The sequence below is a fragment of the Solanum dulcamara genome, chromosome 7 (assembly GCF_947179165.1).
Source record: "Solanum dulcamara chromosome 7, daSolDulc1.2, whole genome shotgun sequence".
NCBI lineage: Eukaryota > Viridiplantae > Streptophyta > Magnoliopsida > Solanales > Solanaceae > Solanum > Solanum dulcamara.
In genome coordinates, this window is record NC_077243.1 from 1383804 (window position 1) to 1402648 (window position 18845).

At 35.0% G+C, this 18845-nt stretch overlaps 2 protein-coding genes across 3 annotated transcripts; both read right to left on the reverse strand.

The window, feature by feature from the left end:
- Positions 1-1573: 1573 nt before the first annotated feature.
- LOC129895122 (DUF724 domain-containing protein 1-like) lies at positions 1574-10589 on the reverse strand. The gene is made up of 6 exons (XM_055970778.1): positions 9906-10589; positions 8085-8282; positions 3842-3994; positions 3478-3547; positions 3296-3409; positions 1574-2446 (listed from the first exon to the last, which is right to left on the reverse strand). Exons 1-6 carry the CDS (start codon positions 10452-10454, stop codon positions 1794-1796), a joined length of 1737 nt encoding a protein of 578 aa, XP_055826753.1. The 5' UTR covers positions 10455-10589; the 3' UTR covers positions 1574-1793.
- A 751-nt stretch (positions 10590-11340) lies between these two features.
- On the reverse strand, positions 11341-18357 carry LOC129896151 (chaperonin CPN60-like 2, mitochondrial). Of its 2 annotated transcripts, none has more exons than XM_055971984.1 (18): positions 18153-18357; positions 18027-18048; positions 17789-17920; positions 16920-17079; positions 16508-16683; positions 15715-15810; positions 15519-15623; positions 15072-15158; positions 14388-14477; positions 14001-14081; positions 13858-13926; positions 13693-13770; positions 13281-13376; positions 13098-13197; positions 12926-13029; positions 12731-12836; positions 11871-11949; positions 11341-11784 (listed from the first exon to the last, which is right to left on the reverse strand). In XM_055971984.1, the coding sequence occupies exons 1-18, from the start codon at positions 18188-18190 to the stop codon at positions 11682-11684; spliced, it is 1722 nt and encodes a 573-aa protein (XP_055827959.1). In that variant the 5' UTR covers positions 18191-18357; the 3' UTR covers positions 11341-11681. The 2 variants fall into 2 exon arrangements, with proteins under 2 accessions (XP_055827959.1, XP_055827958.1); XM_055971983.1 differs by having other exon boundaries at positions 18015-18048.
- Positions 18358-18845: the final 488 nt, after the last annotated feature.

Below are 18845 nucleotides of genomic sequence, written 5' to 3' on the forward strand. Positions count from 1 at the left end.
GGTGTAGATTATTTATTTATTATTAAAATTAAAATTTACATATTTAAAAATCACACGACAAATACTGCAAGTCGACTCTTGGATGCTTCACATAAAATGGAACCAAAGGAGTATGTGAGAATTGTTTAGTAAATTCATTTGTTAAGTGAAAATTAATCAACCTGTGTTTAAGCTATAATTAATCAAGTTGACCTTTATTGAGTGTTACTGTGTTCAAGTACTTGTAAAGAGTAAAAATGATGCATGGTCCCTTCATTATGTGAATAATAGTAATAATTGTTAACCAAAAAAAGAATAATAATAATTACTCATCTTGGATTTCCAATCATCTTTTCACTTTTTAAACAGATATTGAAATGTACATGCCCCCTTAGTGCTAAATAATTCATCAATGTCTATCTTTTTTGTTATTTGTTGCAACCTCTAATCATAGAGCTTTTGAAAACTGAGGAAATAAAGTACTTTAAAAGGAAAAAAGCAAAAGACCTTTTCATATGTTTATCATTACCCTCAAATAAAACTTTGATCATAATTATAATCCACATCAACGAATTCAAAGTCCATCAAATGAACTTTAATTACGAATAATTAATTATTGATAACACTACAATTTACTTTTATATATATTAATTAAAGGAGTTTGCTGAAGTTGACAAGTAAAAATATGAATTACTTCTAAACTAATTTTAACAATAGAAATATTTTAGAAGTTTAAATTAAATTATTGAAATCTTCATATTACTAAATTAAGTTTTTTATATCAAGATCCAAAATAATGTATTATAAACAAATCACCAATATCTTATTAGCTTGAATTAATCCTTGTCAATTTTGAAAATATAAATATATGTAACTAAAAGTTTTATATCTATAAGAAAGGGGGGAAACGACGATATTATTCAAAAGGTTTAAACCACTTAGTAAAATTTGATATTAGACCATTTATTTTACTAAATTATCTTTATTAAAATAGCTACACAAATAAATAGTTTTATCATTTTTTTGTTTGGTGAATTTGACGAAGATGAGTAACTGAAAGTTAAAATAGAAACAAGATATGACACTAAAGGATATGGAAGAGAATCAAAGAAGAATTCTACATTAGGATCGGGTGTAGATTTAATTTGAAGTCCAAGTGCTTATTCAATTTATGCATGTACCAAATTATCATGCATATTGAGATATAGTAGTGAAATCACATATAAGAGAAGGATCCAATAAATTGTATCGTAATGAGAAGAACCACATGCAATCATTCATATATATGAATTTCAATTTCAGGCCTAAATAGTCAAACATAATTATATTAAAATAGATGTACCAACAACAACAATCTCTTTCGCCTCCCAAATTTTACCACTGCTCGAGTTATTAGTTCCCCATTTTGACCTTCACCATTTATACAGAGACAGTAGTACAGCAGTCATGACACATGCACACTGAGTTAAAAACACAACCCAAACAAGTTAACATCGACTACAACACATGCACACTGAGTTAAAAGCACAATAACTATAACTATGTCTTGACCCCAAACAAGTTAACATCGACTACACAAATCTTCTCTAGCAAGTAATTCAAAAAGTACTCTTATCAACGATTAAAGGAAACATACTAGACTGATTTACAAAATATGTTTTCATAACTAAGAAGTTCTGTACCAAATTTGTTTTTAATGAGAAACATACTACTCCTATGTAGAACTGAAATCGGCAAGGATTTCTTAACTTCCCAACATTTTGACGAAATCAGTTGTCTTTCATATGAAGATTTACAAAAGCTGATGTTTTCTTTCAGCTGAAGATTTGCTTCACTGAAGCCACTGTTGCTTCAAAATCAAGCTCAACATGGCGAATGTCATCACAAATGGCACCCTTTACAGATCCCGATACCTTGATATGATGCTCCATCGTCTCAATCTTGGTTTTGGCTGACATAAGTTCTTTCTCTAGATCCTTTATCTTCAAAGCAATCTTGTTAATCTGGTTTTTAGCTATTGCTTTGTCAAGACAGCATTTTCTGATTTTACCCACCTCTTCTTCCAACCTGCTTCGAAGTTGAGTTTGCTTCTCGTTGTTCAACATCAAATCGTTCAAATGACGTTTAATTGGAATAAAATCAAATCCATACTCCTCCAAGTCCTTGATAGTGTCCAGCATCTCACTAATGAGAGTTGAACTACTAAGTTCTGCAACAGTTAACTTTGGTATCCTTTCAACAAAGAAAACATACTTTGTCATCTTTAGTAAAGCTACTTCTTCTCGTTTATTCTCCTCATATTGTGCTACAGGTGAAAAATGTGGATTTTGCGGAATTTTTGTAAATACTTCCATGGATTCAAATTCTCTCCAAAGAGCGGAGTTCTTTATAAATGGCAATACCAACCTCAGCTCAGTCTCAGGCGTAGTGGTCCCAGCACATGGTTGGACTACTGCAGCAGAGGCTCCTGCAAATGATGACTACATCAACCAATCCTGATCATGACATAAAAAATTCTAGGAAACTGCAGGATATCAGAAATGGCAAGCACCGGCTTAGGCGATTTTTAGGTGGAAACAGAGCAATTCAGGTCTCAACAATTTTAGTTTTTGAAATGGTTCAAATGATCAGTGCATTTGAATATGAAAATGGTAGTTGTCGACTCGACGGCTCAGGAACCTCGCTCAAGTACTACTTTGATTGGTAGTGATCATCTTCCATCTAATATTTAACATTAACTATCCAACTATAATTTTTAAGGAAGATACCAAAATGAATAATTGAAATTTGGCCAGCTTATCCGGAAAAGAAAGTATCAAAATATATTATTTCCTTCTCAAGTCCTTAAAATAATATCAAGGTTGAGCTTGTATCGAATTATAAGGTCTAATTGAGCTCAAACTCACAAACCTATCCATAACTAGCTTCAGTCTTGCACAAACACCTCGATATTCATATTTTTCTGTTCAACTGCAGTTTGTTGTAAGTGAACACATGCACTTAGAAATAGATGATGCTTAATTTAGAAATCTCTCTTTCATATTTTAATAGTATCAAACAATGCTGACAGCTTGGAGTTCTAAATATCTCTTGGTACAAAAGTAGTTATTAAGCTATCTAGATAAAAGTTAAAACTAGTAGGAATAATTCAAGTAATTAACATTAGAATTAAATTTCTTTGAAAAACCACAAATTTTGAAACAAGAAGCTAAACACATAGGAATTACTAAACACCATTAAGATGAACGATTGCAAACAGGACACGCGACTACACTAGAAATGTTGTGTTAAATTGCACCGGAAATGCATGCTTTACCTGCTGAAGTATTTATCCCATTAGTTTTACTTGAAGATAACTCAGCTTGATTTGTTGCATTTGGTTCATTAACCGAGTCATGGAGAGTGCTTTCAACTACTTGTTTCTCCAAACCTGTCATCAAGCAAAACATTATGCAATGATGCAACAGGCGAACAAAACTGTACACCGAAATCAGTTACCTTGTGTCACAGCAAATGATTTATGGTCAGACAGGTCCACGGTACTTCTTACTCTGCTACCCCTGCTACCCTGGATGACAAAAAATAAAATAGAAAACAAACACCAGAATAAATCAGAAATGAACTGAAAAGTGAACTTATGGAGGAGAAAGGCAAAGAAACTCAAGCCAATGGATTATTCAGACTTTAATCAATGACATCTTTTATATCCTTGAAATCTTTATTTAGGCCCATGCTGTATAGGTAGAATCAAAGCATCTAGGTGATGGTATTCTGGTATCCAAGTATCATATGCAACTGTCAGTTCCCAGATTCTAAATGATAGATTAGATGCAGATGAATGAGCCGTATAATAATAAGTTACCTCAACAATCGGAAATTCAAAATTACTTAGCTTCCCATCCTCATCTCCGGTGTGCTTGAGAGAGTGGACACAGGGCACAAGGATTCCCATATCAACCACATTTTCAAAGTAATCTTGGCTTTCTACAAAATCAAGTAATCTTGATTTTCTAGTCTGCAAAAGTTAGCATAAACCACCAAAAGAGTCAGGCTCTATCGAACTGTCTCCCTTTCTCATTCCAACCCCAATACAGAGATACGAAGGTATGTAAACCAACTTTTGCTTCAGCACAGATGAAAAGTCATTTATTAACAATGCTGATTAGGTTATAATCTGAATATTCTAACAAAGTTGATAAACACACTGAACGTATCAGTAGCCAGTGAAGTTCGATTTAACATAGAACAAACCATAGAGCTTGATTTTTTTTATCAGTAATCATAGAGCTTGATCAATGAAGTATGACAAGAGGGGTGACAAGAGGGGGTTGCTTAGGTGGTAAGCACCCTCCACCTCCAACCTTAAGGTTGTGGGTTCGAGTCACCAAGGGAGCAAAAAGCCGGAAGCTCCTAGGGACGGGTAAAAAAAAGAATATTATTGAAGAATATTTAAGAAGCAAAATTAGTTCTTCAAATCACAAGATTTTGGGATCTAATCTCTTTATTTTCTTTTTAATTTTTCAGTGAGCTGGGAAAGAGAAAAATCAGACATTCAGGTTTTTACTATAAGAGAATGGAGAGAACAGGAAGGAAAGAACAGATATTCGGGAATCTTATTCCCTTCACCACAGAAACGTATAATTTTCACAAAAAGGGAAAGCAGGATCTAAAAGAGAAGGTTTGTAGAGAAAAACTTGCTGGGTACAATGTAGAAAAACTAACAGTAGTTCAACTTTTCATGTTCTCTTAATGCTTGAAGGTTCTGAAGTAAAAATGTCAAGTTTCTCAACACACTGGTCAATGAGCTCAAGGACTAGAATCAGTGAGACCCCAACCAGAACAAGAGTAAAAGGAGAATCAATTCAATGGAAAATAAAATCAACCTCCTTTAAAGTGCTTTTGGGTTGGTCAAGCAATAGCGAAAATGTCTCTTTTTCACGGTTGACAAACTAAAAGAAAGATTGACAAACCAATTTTGTTCTGACATCAACTAACTTCTGAATGCTTCCCACATGTTACATTTTCCTGGGTGTTCCAAAGATCACAAATAGGTATGCTGTATCAGCTATTCTTGAACAGATAAAGCAATGAAACATGCAGACAGCATAAAAATCAATTAGGTTTAGAAGTCCTTTAAATCCTTGTTACTTAAGACAGGATCATTCTCTCAATTATATAAATATATAGTTGGGGACATAAACCTGGTGACGTGGCACGTCTCATTGAGCAAGAAACCAAATCATTCGTTTTTGTCATCTTTTTGGCTTTAATCCTATTTTCCCTATTTATCTACTATACTATTTTTACAAATCCAAAAGACACTCCTTCAAAAACCAAAAAGACACGTCCTTTTTCTCTCCTTTTTTCAATAAGGATAATTATGATACGCATAAAAATACAAATGTAAGATCAAACGTTTTATACAATGAAAGTAGTTTGCTTGCCTGTTTTCTTTTATCTCTTCACGGTCTCCTCTTAAATATGTTTGAAAGCCGGAACGTCTTTATTCAGTGAAAGTTGAAATTGCCCATTTCACAACCTTCTGCTTCATCTTGCAAGGTTTGTTTTTCAGAACTATAGTAAAGTACTGTTGAATCTTTGTGGATTATATAAACTAATTAAAACAAAATTTCTTTTGCAGGGTTTTCATTAAATTAATCAGCTGACTTTGGATATATTAAGATTTCCATGGATGTAAATTCGACCAAATTTTCCTTCTTTGCAGATATGGCACAGAATGCATCGCAAAAAAGTTCTGTACGAAATTATACCAGAAATCTATTGTAGCTATTTTGGGGTTAGTTATTGTTATCTTCAAATGTTGCAATTTGAAAGGGTGGTCGTCTCAAACCTTGATGTGTTTTTGTAGGCTCTTTATGATGGTCAATGCATGCTTATTAGTACTAAATATCTACTTAGCTTTATTTTTGGGAAATTTGTTTCTGTAAAATATTTGTCGTTGCTAAAATTTCCTTTGAATTAGTTTTTTCACAGCATCATGAAGAATTGTAGCAAAGACTTTCATTTTTAAACTTCTCGCAAGGAAACGAGGGTGGTGTCCAGTTGGTGAAAAGACAACAATGAAGTCTAGAGAAGAGTACAAAGTAATTACAATAATCTTCACAAGTCTGAGGATTGAAGGCAATAACAAGATGAAAACAAGATAGTATGTAGTTATGTGTTGTTCGAGTGATTTTGTGTTTTCTTCCTTCATTCGCTTTCTTATTGTGGGGTTTTTTTCTTTTATCTTGGTTGATTCTAAACTGCATTATGTATCATCCGATCTTCTTTTGCATGAAAAACTTGGTTATGGTGCATAATTTCTTTTTTTTTAATGACAAGGAAAACCCGCAGCCGCTACCCTTTGGGTGCGTAAAGGGTAAAACCCCCACTACTATGCATAACTCGCAAACCACACAAGAGAGGTAACTTGCACTAAGCAAGCCCGATGTAACGAGCTCAACCCAGAAGACAAACCCCTTGCTTTCGCTAGCAAGGGGTTTCGAACTTGAGACCCCCAACACGGAAGTCCCAAGCCCAAACCACTGGGCCACCCCAAAGGGTATGGTGCATAATTTCTTTTGTCTATGTAATTATCTTTTATAACTTGATTAGCTTAATAGCATGATGAGCAAGAAGGATAATTAAGTGTGTGAGTGAATGCTACATATAGAAACAAAAATATATATAGTATCAACATTTTCCTAGAAAAAATAACTTTCCTTGTACACTAAGTTTTAATAGAATGAGTGTAAGAATGTTCTTGTCTTTTATGTAACATCGATTTTTTCAAGCAAGTTTCCTCTGGATTTTATGGAGCTTAGTTTTTTTAAAATTTGTAAAATCACTATATTGTTTGGGATGCAAGACGGAATATATGATGCCACATATAGCACACCGGGAAGTAAGAATATACACATGGAAATGGGGCTACAGGGAAACGTAAGGTACATTTATGTAGTACTAAACTGCTCATGTATAGGGTACCTTGATACAAAGTCTTATCTTAGGTATGAGGTTGGAAGGCAGATTTTTGGGATAATATCTTAGTCCTCAAAGCTATGAAATCAATAGTTTTCATGGTCAATTTGAGCATATGAGTTTGGCTAGATGCTTTTGAGGAATATGGTTTTCATGTTCGGTTTGAGCATATGAGTTTGGCTAGATGCAAAAGTTTAAACTCGAAGATTTGTTTTCGGAGATGAATTTTTTATAGTAGATTGCTATGGGAACAAATAAGTTGGTTGGGAAATGAGGTTTATACATAACAAAATATGCAGTAATTGGATGTGCACTTGAGAATGAAATTGACTTTTGAACTTTTAGAAATGTTCATAATCGTATATTAGTTTTACTTAATTTTTGGCTTTATTTTCTTAAAATTTTAAAGCTTTACAATGGAACTGAATTTACAACATTGAGAAATGTATCGAATTTATCTTGATTCGTCTTAATTTTGCTCTTATCTTCTTCTTTTTGTGGGTAGCCTTTAAGTTTATTGAAGTTGGAGCTTAATGTTTATTTTGGATCCCCCCTCCTTTCCCTCATTTCGAGTATCCAAGAAAATCTCCAAATATAACTAATAAAACTAATTACAATACTACTTAGTGTTTATGGACAACATATAAATAAGCACGGAAGGTAAAAAGATTGACCAAAAACCTCAATCATGAAAAACATTTACCTCTGCAAACAACCACTGATAAATATTCGTAGTAGTATTTACAATAACGAATTCTATTTGAGAACAATATTTAAATAAATGAAGTGGGTTAAGAACCATGGAGATCGCACTCAATGAAGAGGTTTAAGAACCATAAGGTCTCGGGTACAAATCTCAGCAGAGGCACAACATTGATGATTTCTTCCCAGCTATCCAAGCCTCAAGAATTACCCAATATTTGTGCTAGTGGGAGGTAGCTGGTACCCCGTGAAAAAATTCAAGGTATGGCAAGCTAGCCCGGACAAAACAGTTATCAAAAGAAATAAATGATAGAAGACTTACAGAAGTTCAAAAAGAATAGAAACAAAATTGATGAGTTATCATGCAAAACATCAGAAGTAAAAAAGCATGAGCTAGGCATAAGATGGTAGAAGCCACTTACAAATGCCTTCCCAGATACAAAAGGTCTAGGTAATTCTTGATTCTCCAAAGTTTCTACAATATGTTTTCTACTTCTTAACTTCTTTGGAGGCCGTGCCTCATCAGTCCTAGTATCTGTTTCCAGTTTCTTCTTAGAAGAGGTTGTTCCCTTGATCATGTGATTTAATGTAGGACTTGAAGTTCCCAATTGAAGAGGCATCTGATACAATTGACACAGGAGTGAGTGATTATATTGCTTAATGATGTAAAATTTTGAATAAATAAAACTGGGAAAAATTAGATGTACAATGGCATCTCCAAGACATTGTGTTAGGAAAACATATCAAAAACTTGGGAAATTATACAGTTAATGTCAATTTTTTAGCCAAATTGTGGTTATCTCACAATAGACAACTACTCCCAAGATTTGGACGTAACATCATTATTAACACAGACAGATATCCATAGAACTTAGAGCAGGTAAATAATTAGGCTAGAACATGATGAACTTAGATATCATTATCGACGCCATGCTAACTAACAATTACATGCTCCACCATCTTACTAGCAAGTGATATTCTTCTACACAAAATGGCTTGTTCTCCCTGAAACATAAACTGGACAAGCAAATAAATCATTGCACTAATTAAACTGTAAAGATAAGGGAACATAAAAATATTTTTGACCCAATATGGGCATAAGGATCATTATCAGTGATATGGGAGGTCCAATCAAAACATATTAACTGATAAAGAAGCCTGACACAACCTCAAAGCTAGCTCAAGAGGTGAGCATTGCCCAAGATCATATAAAGAGACTAATTTCTCCTCATCCCACCAATGTAGGACTCAACACCCTCGTACGCCCAACACTGGACATCTGGAGTGTGGGTAATTTAATATGGGGCCAACATCACTAAACCATGAATTGAGATGGGTCTAGCCTTGATACCATCATAAAAAAATGACTTTGGGCCTAACTCAATCCTAAAAGCTAGCTCAACAGGTAAGAATTGCCCAAGACTAAATAAAGACACCGATTTCTACTCGTCGCACCGCTATGGGACTCAACAATAACAAATACTACACTAGCTACCAGTGACCAAGACTTTGAGCTCCAAATTGATTCACACTACTTATTTATTAGTGGATGCAAATGTAGATAGAGTCTGCTGAACAATCTATTAATTAGCAGATGCAAATCCAAATCATATCTAGCAGTGAGAAAGTGCACAATATAGAGTAAATAACCGAGAAATGGCCACCCAGCATATACAAGGAAACACATCAACCACCCTAGCAAGAACACCATACAGTACATCATCAAAATTGTCTTCGAATTGGTTGTCAATTTTCAAATTAGTGAATTTTTTATTAAGATTCCATGTTCAGATATGAAAATTTTGTTGCATGGAATTTGCAAATATCCAACTTCCTTGCATAAAAACAGTATAAAGAAAACTTTGCTAATTAGTTCAAAGTTCTGGCCAAGTTGATCTTCAATAAACACAAGCAAATTGAAGATAAAATTTATTACTCACTCCGTCCCAATTTATGTAACGTATCTAAATGGACACGAAGTTAAATTATTTCTAAATATAAAAAGTGGCATTCGGCAAAAAAGTAAAGCGCTTCACAAGACAAAAGGGACCTAATGATGTGAGTCTGTGACCTAGTGTTCAATAAAGTAGATTGAGAATCATAAGGTCAAAACACTAGATGATTTCTTCTTATATGTTCTAGAGACAAAGTTGCATGGTGGCAGATATCCCGTGAACTAGCAGAGGTGTGCGCAAGCAGTACACCATGGTCATCAACAAAAAAAAAAGGGACAAAGGTAGTACCTTTTCATGAGGCGGACATGGACGGACCCAATTTCCACCATCCCAATCAAGATGTAACCTCAAGTCATGTTCAGCAAATTCAATTTCCTCATCCGGGTCCTTGAAAGCCACCCGGAACCTACAACCATTATTACCACCATCATCCCAAACAATTGAAACAACAACCCCAGGCCACCACCCTGCAAGATGAAATGCATCAACAACATCGTCCACTCGAAAAGACCGCCGCTGATCCCACTTCGCAACCGGTGGTGCCGGTCGTATAAGGGACTGTTTTCTGATGAATTCACGTTTAGGTACGGATTCACCTTGGTCAGATAACAAATGCTTATACTGAACCCAAAATCCCCTTTTCTTACTTAAGCATTTAGGGGTCGTAGATGGAGCCGTTGGCTTCAATGGTTCGACAATGACGGCTTCGTAGTGAGCTCCACTATATCCCACTTCCTCTCTGGTAACCTCGATTTCATCGCCGATGGTGAAGGGCGATTTGAAAGCAGGTGATGCTGATTCATTTCCCTTAGCTAATTCCACTTTATCGATTAACATCGTCGTCTCCGCCGGTGAATTTTTTCCGGTGGAGTTGTACTGATTTTTACTTTGTGCAGAGGCAGGGTTTGGGTTTTGTAAGGAACATTGGAAATTCAGGAAATTGGCGGGTTCTAGAGCTCCATGTGTAATGTAATGTGTCTTATATAGGCCAGAAAATAGCAAAAATGGTCCCTTATGTTCCAGGGCAGGTTCAATATAGTTCCTTAAGTATACAGTCAATGTATTCGGCCATTTTTTTTATTTGGACATGTGAATTTTCGTGACATTAGTTTCATTTAGCAAAACTTAAATGTTGTTACTTTTTCTGTTTCGATTTACGTATCTTAGTTAGTAGATATGAAGTTTAAGAATATAATTAAAAATTAAATTTTATGATTTTAAATTAAAGATATGATTATGTATTGAAATTTTCTTTAATTTTTATCATTTTAAAAAAGTCACGTATAATCTTAATGTTAGAAAATTACTAATTATAGAAAGAGAAACTCATTTTAAGCAAATTTAAAATAAAAAATTTAAGACACTTGATTCGAAAGATTCATGAAATATGAATCAATTATTCTATTTGTATAAAAAGTAAAGTAATGCAACTATAAATTAATTACTACAATCCTATTAATTAGCAAAATAAAATTACAACGTGGGACAATCTTGGCTGACATAACTTCTCAATACAATGATCTCTTCATTTATCGTCTCTTTCGTGTGTGCTTGGTTGATTAAATCAGTATGTTAATATTAAAACTTAAATAAAGTCATTTTCCATAGTTTTCCACATAGAGCAAATATATTTTGAATTGATTACTCAAACAATCACTCAACTAATAGTTAATTCCAATTGAGCTAAAATATTACTACAATTTACAATCTCTTATGGTTGATATAGAGAATTCAACTAAATTTATTGATTTGGGCTCGAACCAACTGAACTTCACATAATTCCATTCCAACAAAAAATACACTGCAAATAAACAGTAGCAGCAAATTATTTCTCAATGAGACCTTGAGCAATAAGAATCCCACACAAAAACTTTCTATTACACTGGGACAATCAACAGTCTCTTCAATATTTGTGGTCAATTCACATAACTTCCTAATCCAGAAACCATTTAAGTTTCAAAAAAGGACTAAAACTTGTATGAAGGGACCATGCGCGGAATGACTTAGGATTGCTTCCTCACAGCCACAATACGATCATCAACTGTTTCATCTGTGTTCTCTATACTAGTACATGCCACCCATGTTTGGCATACGGTTTGCAAGTGGGTTTTTCTCTCCTTGATGGTCCACAATGGCAGCCTCAGTTGTCGTCAATAGCAAAGAGACACTGCAGTATATATAGCCACTCGTTGTTAATACAAGTGAAAGTTTTACCTAGTGTTTTACTGGAATGTGGTATGATCCGATCTTTACCTGGCAGCATCCACCAATGCTGTTCTAACTACTTTCAGGGGATCAATAATTCCAGACTTCACCATGTGACCGTAGGTACCTGCTTATGCAAAAGAGCACCAATATATGTTTTTACAGAAATACGAGTAAATAGCAGTCAATTAAGCCGTGCAAATAAAACTTGTAATTTCCTTTTCAAGAATTATATGCCCATTCAGAAGCATACATTTAGATTTCTCAAATGTATGTTAGAGCAGCGTGTAAATTTAGTAACAAAAAAGTAGATGCCCCTGTCAAGTTTCTTTTAAAACATATGTTCCGACTCTTACATAGAGGACATTTTCTGGAAAAAGCCATTATATGCATGGGCAAACTAAAATCCCATAAATGTACTGCTCCCAAGAACAAAACGAAAATGTACTCTTTACAGGGAAGTTCTCTACAATTAGGACAATAGCACTTCGGATGTCCCCATTTAGATGCAACAAGTATGATGATCAAACAACTTTGTTTTATTTACTACTTTCTTTGAAGAGTTTTTAAATATATGAAACTCCAATTTATATAGTTTCTGAATGTACAAGTATGATCTCCAAAATTTATTGATCTGATGCTGAAAATCAACTCAAAGATTGAATGTTTGCACTCCCAAGTCCCAACTGAGTCATTTCACTTAGAGAGAGGGTGGATTATTTTATTTAACATGTCTTGAAGATTACTAATTTACCAATATAAACAAAGCTACCATTTAGGTAAACAAATAAATTCTGTGCTTATTCATATCAAACTAGTTGACCGAACATTTTCACTTTACGAATATTAGGCAACATTTCCACAATGCGATCAGATAAATTGAGTTAATGAGATGTGAGGGCACAAACCTTTAGCTGCATCATATCCTAGATTCAGATCATTTTGTTCCAAGAGCTTGCCTACAACCAAGGCACTATCTGCGCCAGCATTTGAAGCTATTGTAAAAGTAGGTGCCTGGGAAGTGGCAAAGAATTCAGTACAGCAAATAACCAATTGGAGAGGAACTAGTACAAAAAGAACATAAAAGTCTAGAAGATGTGAACCTTGAGAGCATTCTCAATGATCTCAACTCCCCTTTTTTGGCCTTCATTTGCAGTCTGAAGGCCTTTAAGACATTTGGTTGCATAAAGGAGAGCAACACCACCACCTAAGGAAACATCGTCATTTTGTCAGGTCAACAGAAGCAGAGATGATTCATTCAATAAAATAACCAACCTGGAACAATGCCCTCTTCCACAGCAGCCCTTGTTGCATTTAAGGCATCAGTAACCCTATCTTTCCTTTCCCCAACTTCCGCCTCACTGGCCCCTCCAACCTGAAATGGTGTGCAGATCCAATTAGGATGCTAAGAGTGTAACCAAATGCAAACGTAGGATGCTCAAACCCTGAGGAATATACCTTGAAAACAGCAACACCACCAGATAGCTTTAACAAACGCTCTTGAGCTTTCTCCTTATCAAACATAGCACTACTCTTTTCCTTGGCTACCCTTAGCTGTTCAGAGATGCACAACTTGTCAGTGTTTACTCAACCCGGGAACATGCACTGTCAATGATACTTAACCAAAAAATCAATAAAACTAATGACTCTCTGTTCCAGATACGCCCACAGGGAATTCAGATCTTCCACATAAGCATTTCGAAATACAATAGAATAAATTAATTCAAAGAGAAAAATACAAAATATATGACAGAATGCCATCTCTTGGCTCTTCAAAGGTCTGACAAAGTAGGGACAAAGGAATGGATACAACACCCACAGTAATTTTCATAACACCGTAAAATGAAAGAAAAGGATAAAGCATCACTACCTGCTCACACCTTTCTTCAATTAGCTTTTTGTCACCACCTCCATGCAGAACTAAGGTGTCATCAAGGGAAACAGTAACCTGCTCAAAAAGAGAGTTGTATATTTTGCATGTATATAAACACTTCAAATTGAGACAAAAAAAATACTGAATAGTGAATACACAAACCTTTTTCGCAGTACCAAGCATATCAAATTGAACTTTGTTTAGATCCAAACCACGTTCTTCACTAATGACCTGTACAAAACATTACGAATTTGAAATTATAGTGATAACCAACAATAAATTAGAGCATGAAACGGGTATCGTACCTCTCCTCCAGTAAGAACTGCTAGGTCCTCCAAGTTGGCTCTTCTATTATCCCCAAAACCAGGAGCTTTAATGGCACAGACCTAAAAGTAACATGAAACTCTTGTTATCAACAGGGAGTAATTGCAAAAATGTGCAGACTAATGATCCTTAGACTTAAATGCTGAAACAATATGATAAAAGATGAAAACAAGGCCAAAGTTGGCTCTTCTATTAACCCCAAAACGACAGTGTTAATGGAAGACCTTAAAGTAACTTGAAATAAATGATATTCTGGGTATGAGCGGGTAGAGGGACTAGTTACAAATAAACACAGGAAAATGATCCTCAAAATTTATATGCTGAAACATGATCACAAAAAATGATAACAATTAGAGAAAATTCAATGCCTTAATCCCAGCACGATGCTTGTTTAGGATAAGAATAGCTAATGCATCACTTTCCACATCTTCAGCAACAATTAACAGAGGCATCCTTCTCTGCAATAGAGATAGAAAACAATATTGTGATGATTATCTTACATTTATAGCAAAAGAATAATTATTATTTTTCCATAATTGGGGGTAGGGGAAGGGAAAGGGAAGGGGGGGGGAGGTGATTACAAGGTGGGGAATCGAACCCTCACTAACAAGGTGAAAATTTAAGTAGTCAACCAAACTGAGCTACTAACATTGCCCACGAAAGAACAATTCCTTTCCATTTTCACTGGTATTCACTTCTGCAGGATTCAGCATTTGTAACTTGCACAGACATATTTTATCCTAACAAAGAAACAAGCTCTCTGGGATGTGGCACTTACAGACATGCAACATGGCTGAAAGGCTCCCTTCATAAAATGGTTCATTAAGCTTTTTTTCAGCATTTGCTTATTTTCTTAACAGGAGGACTGTTTCTCCTCACCATTAAAAATAAATGATTCTGAATTAGCGTCATATTTCTTTGCTTTTTATCAACAAGGCTCTCCTTTATCCCAGAAGAGGAAAAGATATGTGTCATGCTTGTTGGTGAAGAAAGTTAGAAGATCAATTATCCCAAACACACACGCACATAAACTCTTAGAAGATACCGATTACCTTAAGAGCAAGCTCTAATATCCGCACAAGCGAGTTCAAATCTGAGATTTTCTTGTCATGAATGAGGATCAATGGATTTTCCAATTCCTGTTTACATGCAAGTCAGGATATCATGTCATGAACTTTATAAGTTGATATAGGATATATAGATAGTTGTGTCATGTGGCGTATGCGTTGGCTGATAGAACTACTTTCTGACTTGCAAGTCAGGAACAAATGAGGAAATGTTGCCAATTGCCACTAAGAAATGGAAGGATTTGGGGAAGATCATGAGAATGTTGTTCTGCAGTAATAATGAAAGTTGCTAGCATCTGCATCATTAAGCCATTCTTCTACACTTCAAGTCACTGACCAGACATTTTTGATAAATTTCAGTCAACACTTTAACGTCTAAAACTCCCAAGTCCCCAATTCAGAAAATTCTCAGCAGTAGAAAATATTACATACACATCTTTGAGTCTTTGAGTCCGTGACAAAATAAGGAGATATATAACCACGGCCAAGCTTCATGCCTTCTACCACTTCCAACCCATCATCTAAGGTATTTCCATCCTGTTAATTCAAAATATATGAGATTTTAATTTCAAGCTTAAAAAGTTGTCAGTGCATTTGTATCAGAAACACTAATATCAGTATTACTTACAGCAACAGTAATCACTCCTTCCTTCCCAACTTTTTCCATGGCTCGAGCTATTAGTTCCCCAATTTCACGTTCACCATTTGCAGATACAGCACCCACCTATTCAAAGTAAGATATCATCGTCAAAAGGGGGACCATTTAGGAGGGGGGGGGGTAACATGTAAGAACTCCATGTGTTTTTCTCAGTTAACAGCACTAGCCTTCAACTAGTCTTCTCAGATAAGTTGTAAGGAATGCACAAATTTACAGATGTGTTCGTAAACTAGTTCGCTTCACATGTCATGCAATTATATTCAAATTACAGCATCATTGTTGATCATAACTTGTAAAGACCTGATTTTAGCTCTAACATAGGGAAAAGCAAATGAAGACATCGTGCTCTCAAGTAAAAGGAAAATGTAAATAGGGAAAATGAAAGCAGCCACAAAAAAAATATGGAAAGAGAAAAAAGTATTTCATCATATTTTCAGGAAGATGATTTTTTCCCAGTTGACAAGTCAGTTTGGCAAAACGAAGAGCGAAAACCATAAAAAGAACAGGAAAATTGAAAATGGGAAAGCAATATCGAACTGTGGGAGCAGTCTGGTGAAGTGGTTTTGCCTGAAACTGAATTATGACTTGCAGAAAGCAGGCTTAACTAAGGTTTATTAGATTATATCTTGTGTGTTTGTCTGAAGCCCCATCCAGTTTGGTATCCCCAAGTGGTTCGCATTTGAGGTTAGTCTATTGATCAATTGATTGATGTGTTTGTCCACAGCATGATACAAGTTCGTTCATATCTCCATTAACACTTCACCTGTGTAATTTCCTCCGGGGTGCTAATCATGACTGCTCTGCTCTTCAAGTCAGCAACAACAGCATCAACAGCCATGTTAATACCATTACGCAAATCCATCACGCTTACACCTGCAGCAACAGCTTTGCAACCTTCTGTGAAAATTGCCTGAGTAAGCACAGTTGCACAGGTAGTACCTGTTGCCACATGACATTCAATTTAGACGAACACGTGTAAAGCTTGACCCCACAAACTATAATCATCGTACTCAAAAAGTGCACCTCAAAGATTCAAGACTGTAATATACACTAAAGATCTCTTTTCAGGAAAGAAGTGATGAATATAAAAGTTTCTTTACCATGGCATAATATCTACTGCAAGCTAACAAATTTATATGACTCACAAATAAGCTAATCCAAAGTAGAGGTCTCACCATCTCCAGCAACTGAATTAGTAGCATTAGCAACCTGCTTCACAAGATCAGCTCCCACATTCTTTGCCTTCTCCTCAAAGTTGATGCTTTTGGCTACAGTGACACCATCCTTTGTGACCTTGGGATTCCCAGGGCTTTTCTCTATAATCACATTACGACCCTGGATTGTGTCAAAAAAGGCGAAGAATAGTCTTCAGTATGATGATGACTCAAGTTATTCTTTTCAATAAAGAGACCTTGTGAAAATGCAAGATTCAAGATGTTCTAGATATTCTCTATTATTAATTCAAATTTTGGAGGAAAGTCATTTACAGCATATTGAACCTTTCAGAAGAAAAGGGTGACAAAGATAATTGAAATGCTAGCATCCTCTAGTGCTATAACGACTTTTACCCAATAACTAAAATTGGTAAACTAAGCAACCACCATTTTTGCATCCTTTTTGGGGTGTGTGAATAAAAAAGAAATGTTCGAAAAGTTTCCTCCACAAATCACTGATGAAAACTGAAACTCAAAAGTCTATCCTGTTCTGCCCAATATGGCTTTGTCTTTTTTGTTTTTTTGTTTAAGTGTCTAATATGGCTTTGTTCTTCCCGAGTATTCCGAAACAAGAAACATTTTCACGTATATGAATGTGTTCTTCATCAAGTGTTCATATTAAGTAAAAATTTAAGAGAATGTAAAAATCAGAAGGGAAATGCTAAGCTCCATAATCAGTATCATACGTTTCATATTGGTAACATATCTGATTAGTTTACTTTTTCCAATTAACATTAAGATCTAATTCAAATTGTCTTCCTAGTATACGATATCAGTGACCGATTCTGTAAGCAACAGATCAAGAGAGGCATAACATAAATCCTAATTACCTTTGGTCCCATAGTGACTTTTACAGCTTCTGCAAGCTCATTGACCCCCTGTAACATGGCTAACCGTGCGTGGCTACCAAAACTGATATCCTTGGCAACATAATTTCTGCTGGAAATAATCCTACTAGAAACCTTTACCACAAAACAAAACAAAAAATCAAGTAAATAAGTCATAAATGCAATACACCCAATTGACCCAATCAATTATTTACAATTACAGTCATACTAGATATTTTACCAATTTCCTGGAAGTTGATGACCTGACAAGAAGCAATGTTTAAGTGTTAGTGAACTTTGTGTTCCTTTTGAGTATATTGAATCATGAAAGTGTTTGAGAATAAAACTATGAGCAAAGCGCATATACCTTATTGATGAAGCAACAGCTGCAGCAGCTCTGAACATTGCCCCAATAATTTCAATATTTAAAGAATGACAAGAAAGCAAACATTCTGAAAGTAAGAGGAAATGCAAGAATGCAGCTGCCGGAAGTAGCAGACTTGACAGGTAATTCTCCACCTTCTCTCTGCTTCGTGCTAAAATGCTTTCTGTAGGGTTTATGGTTTAAGAATTCCTTCTTTTTTTTTCTCAACTATAATTTTATTTTATTTTTAATTATTTTTGCCTACTTCGTGATGTATATTTTAGCACTCAATTTTGTCAAATTTCTAAAATTTGCTTACATTAAAATATTTTTGTTTAAATTGTTCTATTTTCTTAAAATGTATGTATCATTGTTGTTTTTGTTTTCCTCATCTCGCGATTGAATTGCTCCACTTTCTTTTTTTAAAAAAAACGTATTTTTAGGCTAAAAAAAATATATATTTAATGTCGGTTGTTTTTCTTTAATTAAAAATAAAAATAGAGAATGTCGTTTGCTTTCACACTACATTAAAAAAATAGTATGGTAGAGGACGTGGGCGAGGACATGGTAGAGGAAGAAACAATTATCGTCATCATGATGGAAATAAATATGAGAACAATAAAGTTCCTCAAAATAATCTTTCCATAAGTAAATCCAATATTTGCCACTGGTGTGGTATGAAGGATAATTGGACAC

Coding starts and splice junctions, on each gene's coding strand:
- LOC129895122 (XM_055970778.1), bottom strand. CDS start 10,454: ATGTTAATCGATAAAGTGGAATTAGCTAAGGGAAATGAATCAGCATCA. Junction 8,283..9,905: donor CATGTCCGCCTCATGAAAAG/GTACTACCTTTG, acceptor CAATTGTATCAG/ATGCCTCTTCAATTGGGAAC. Junction 3,548..3,841: donor TTGAATTTCCGATTGTTGAG/GTAACTTATTAT, acceptor TTTGTCATCCAG/GGTAGCAGGGGTAGCAGAGT.
- LOC129896151 (XM_055971983.1), bottom strand. CDS start 18,190: ATGTTCAGAGCTGCTGCAGCTGTTGCTTCATCAATAAG. Junction 14,478..15,071: donor TATTAGAGCTTGCTCTTAAG/GTAATCGGTATC, acceptor TCTCTATTGCAG/AGAAGGATGCCTCTGTTAAT. Junction 13,030..13,097: donor GGAAGAGGGCATTGTTCCAG/GTTGGTTATTTT, acceptor ATGTTTCCTTAG/GTGGTGGTGTTGCTCTCCTT.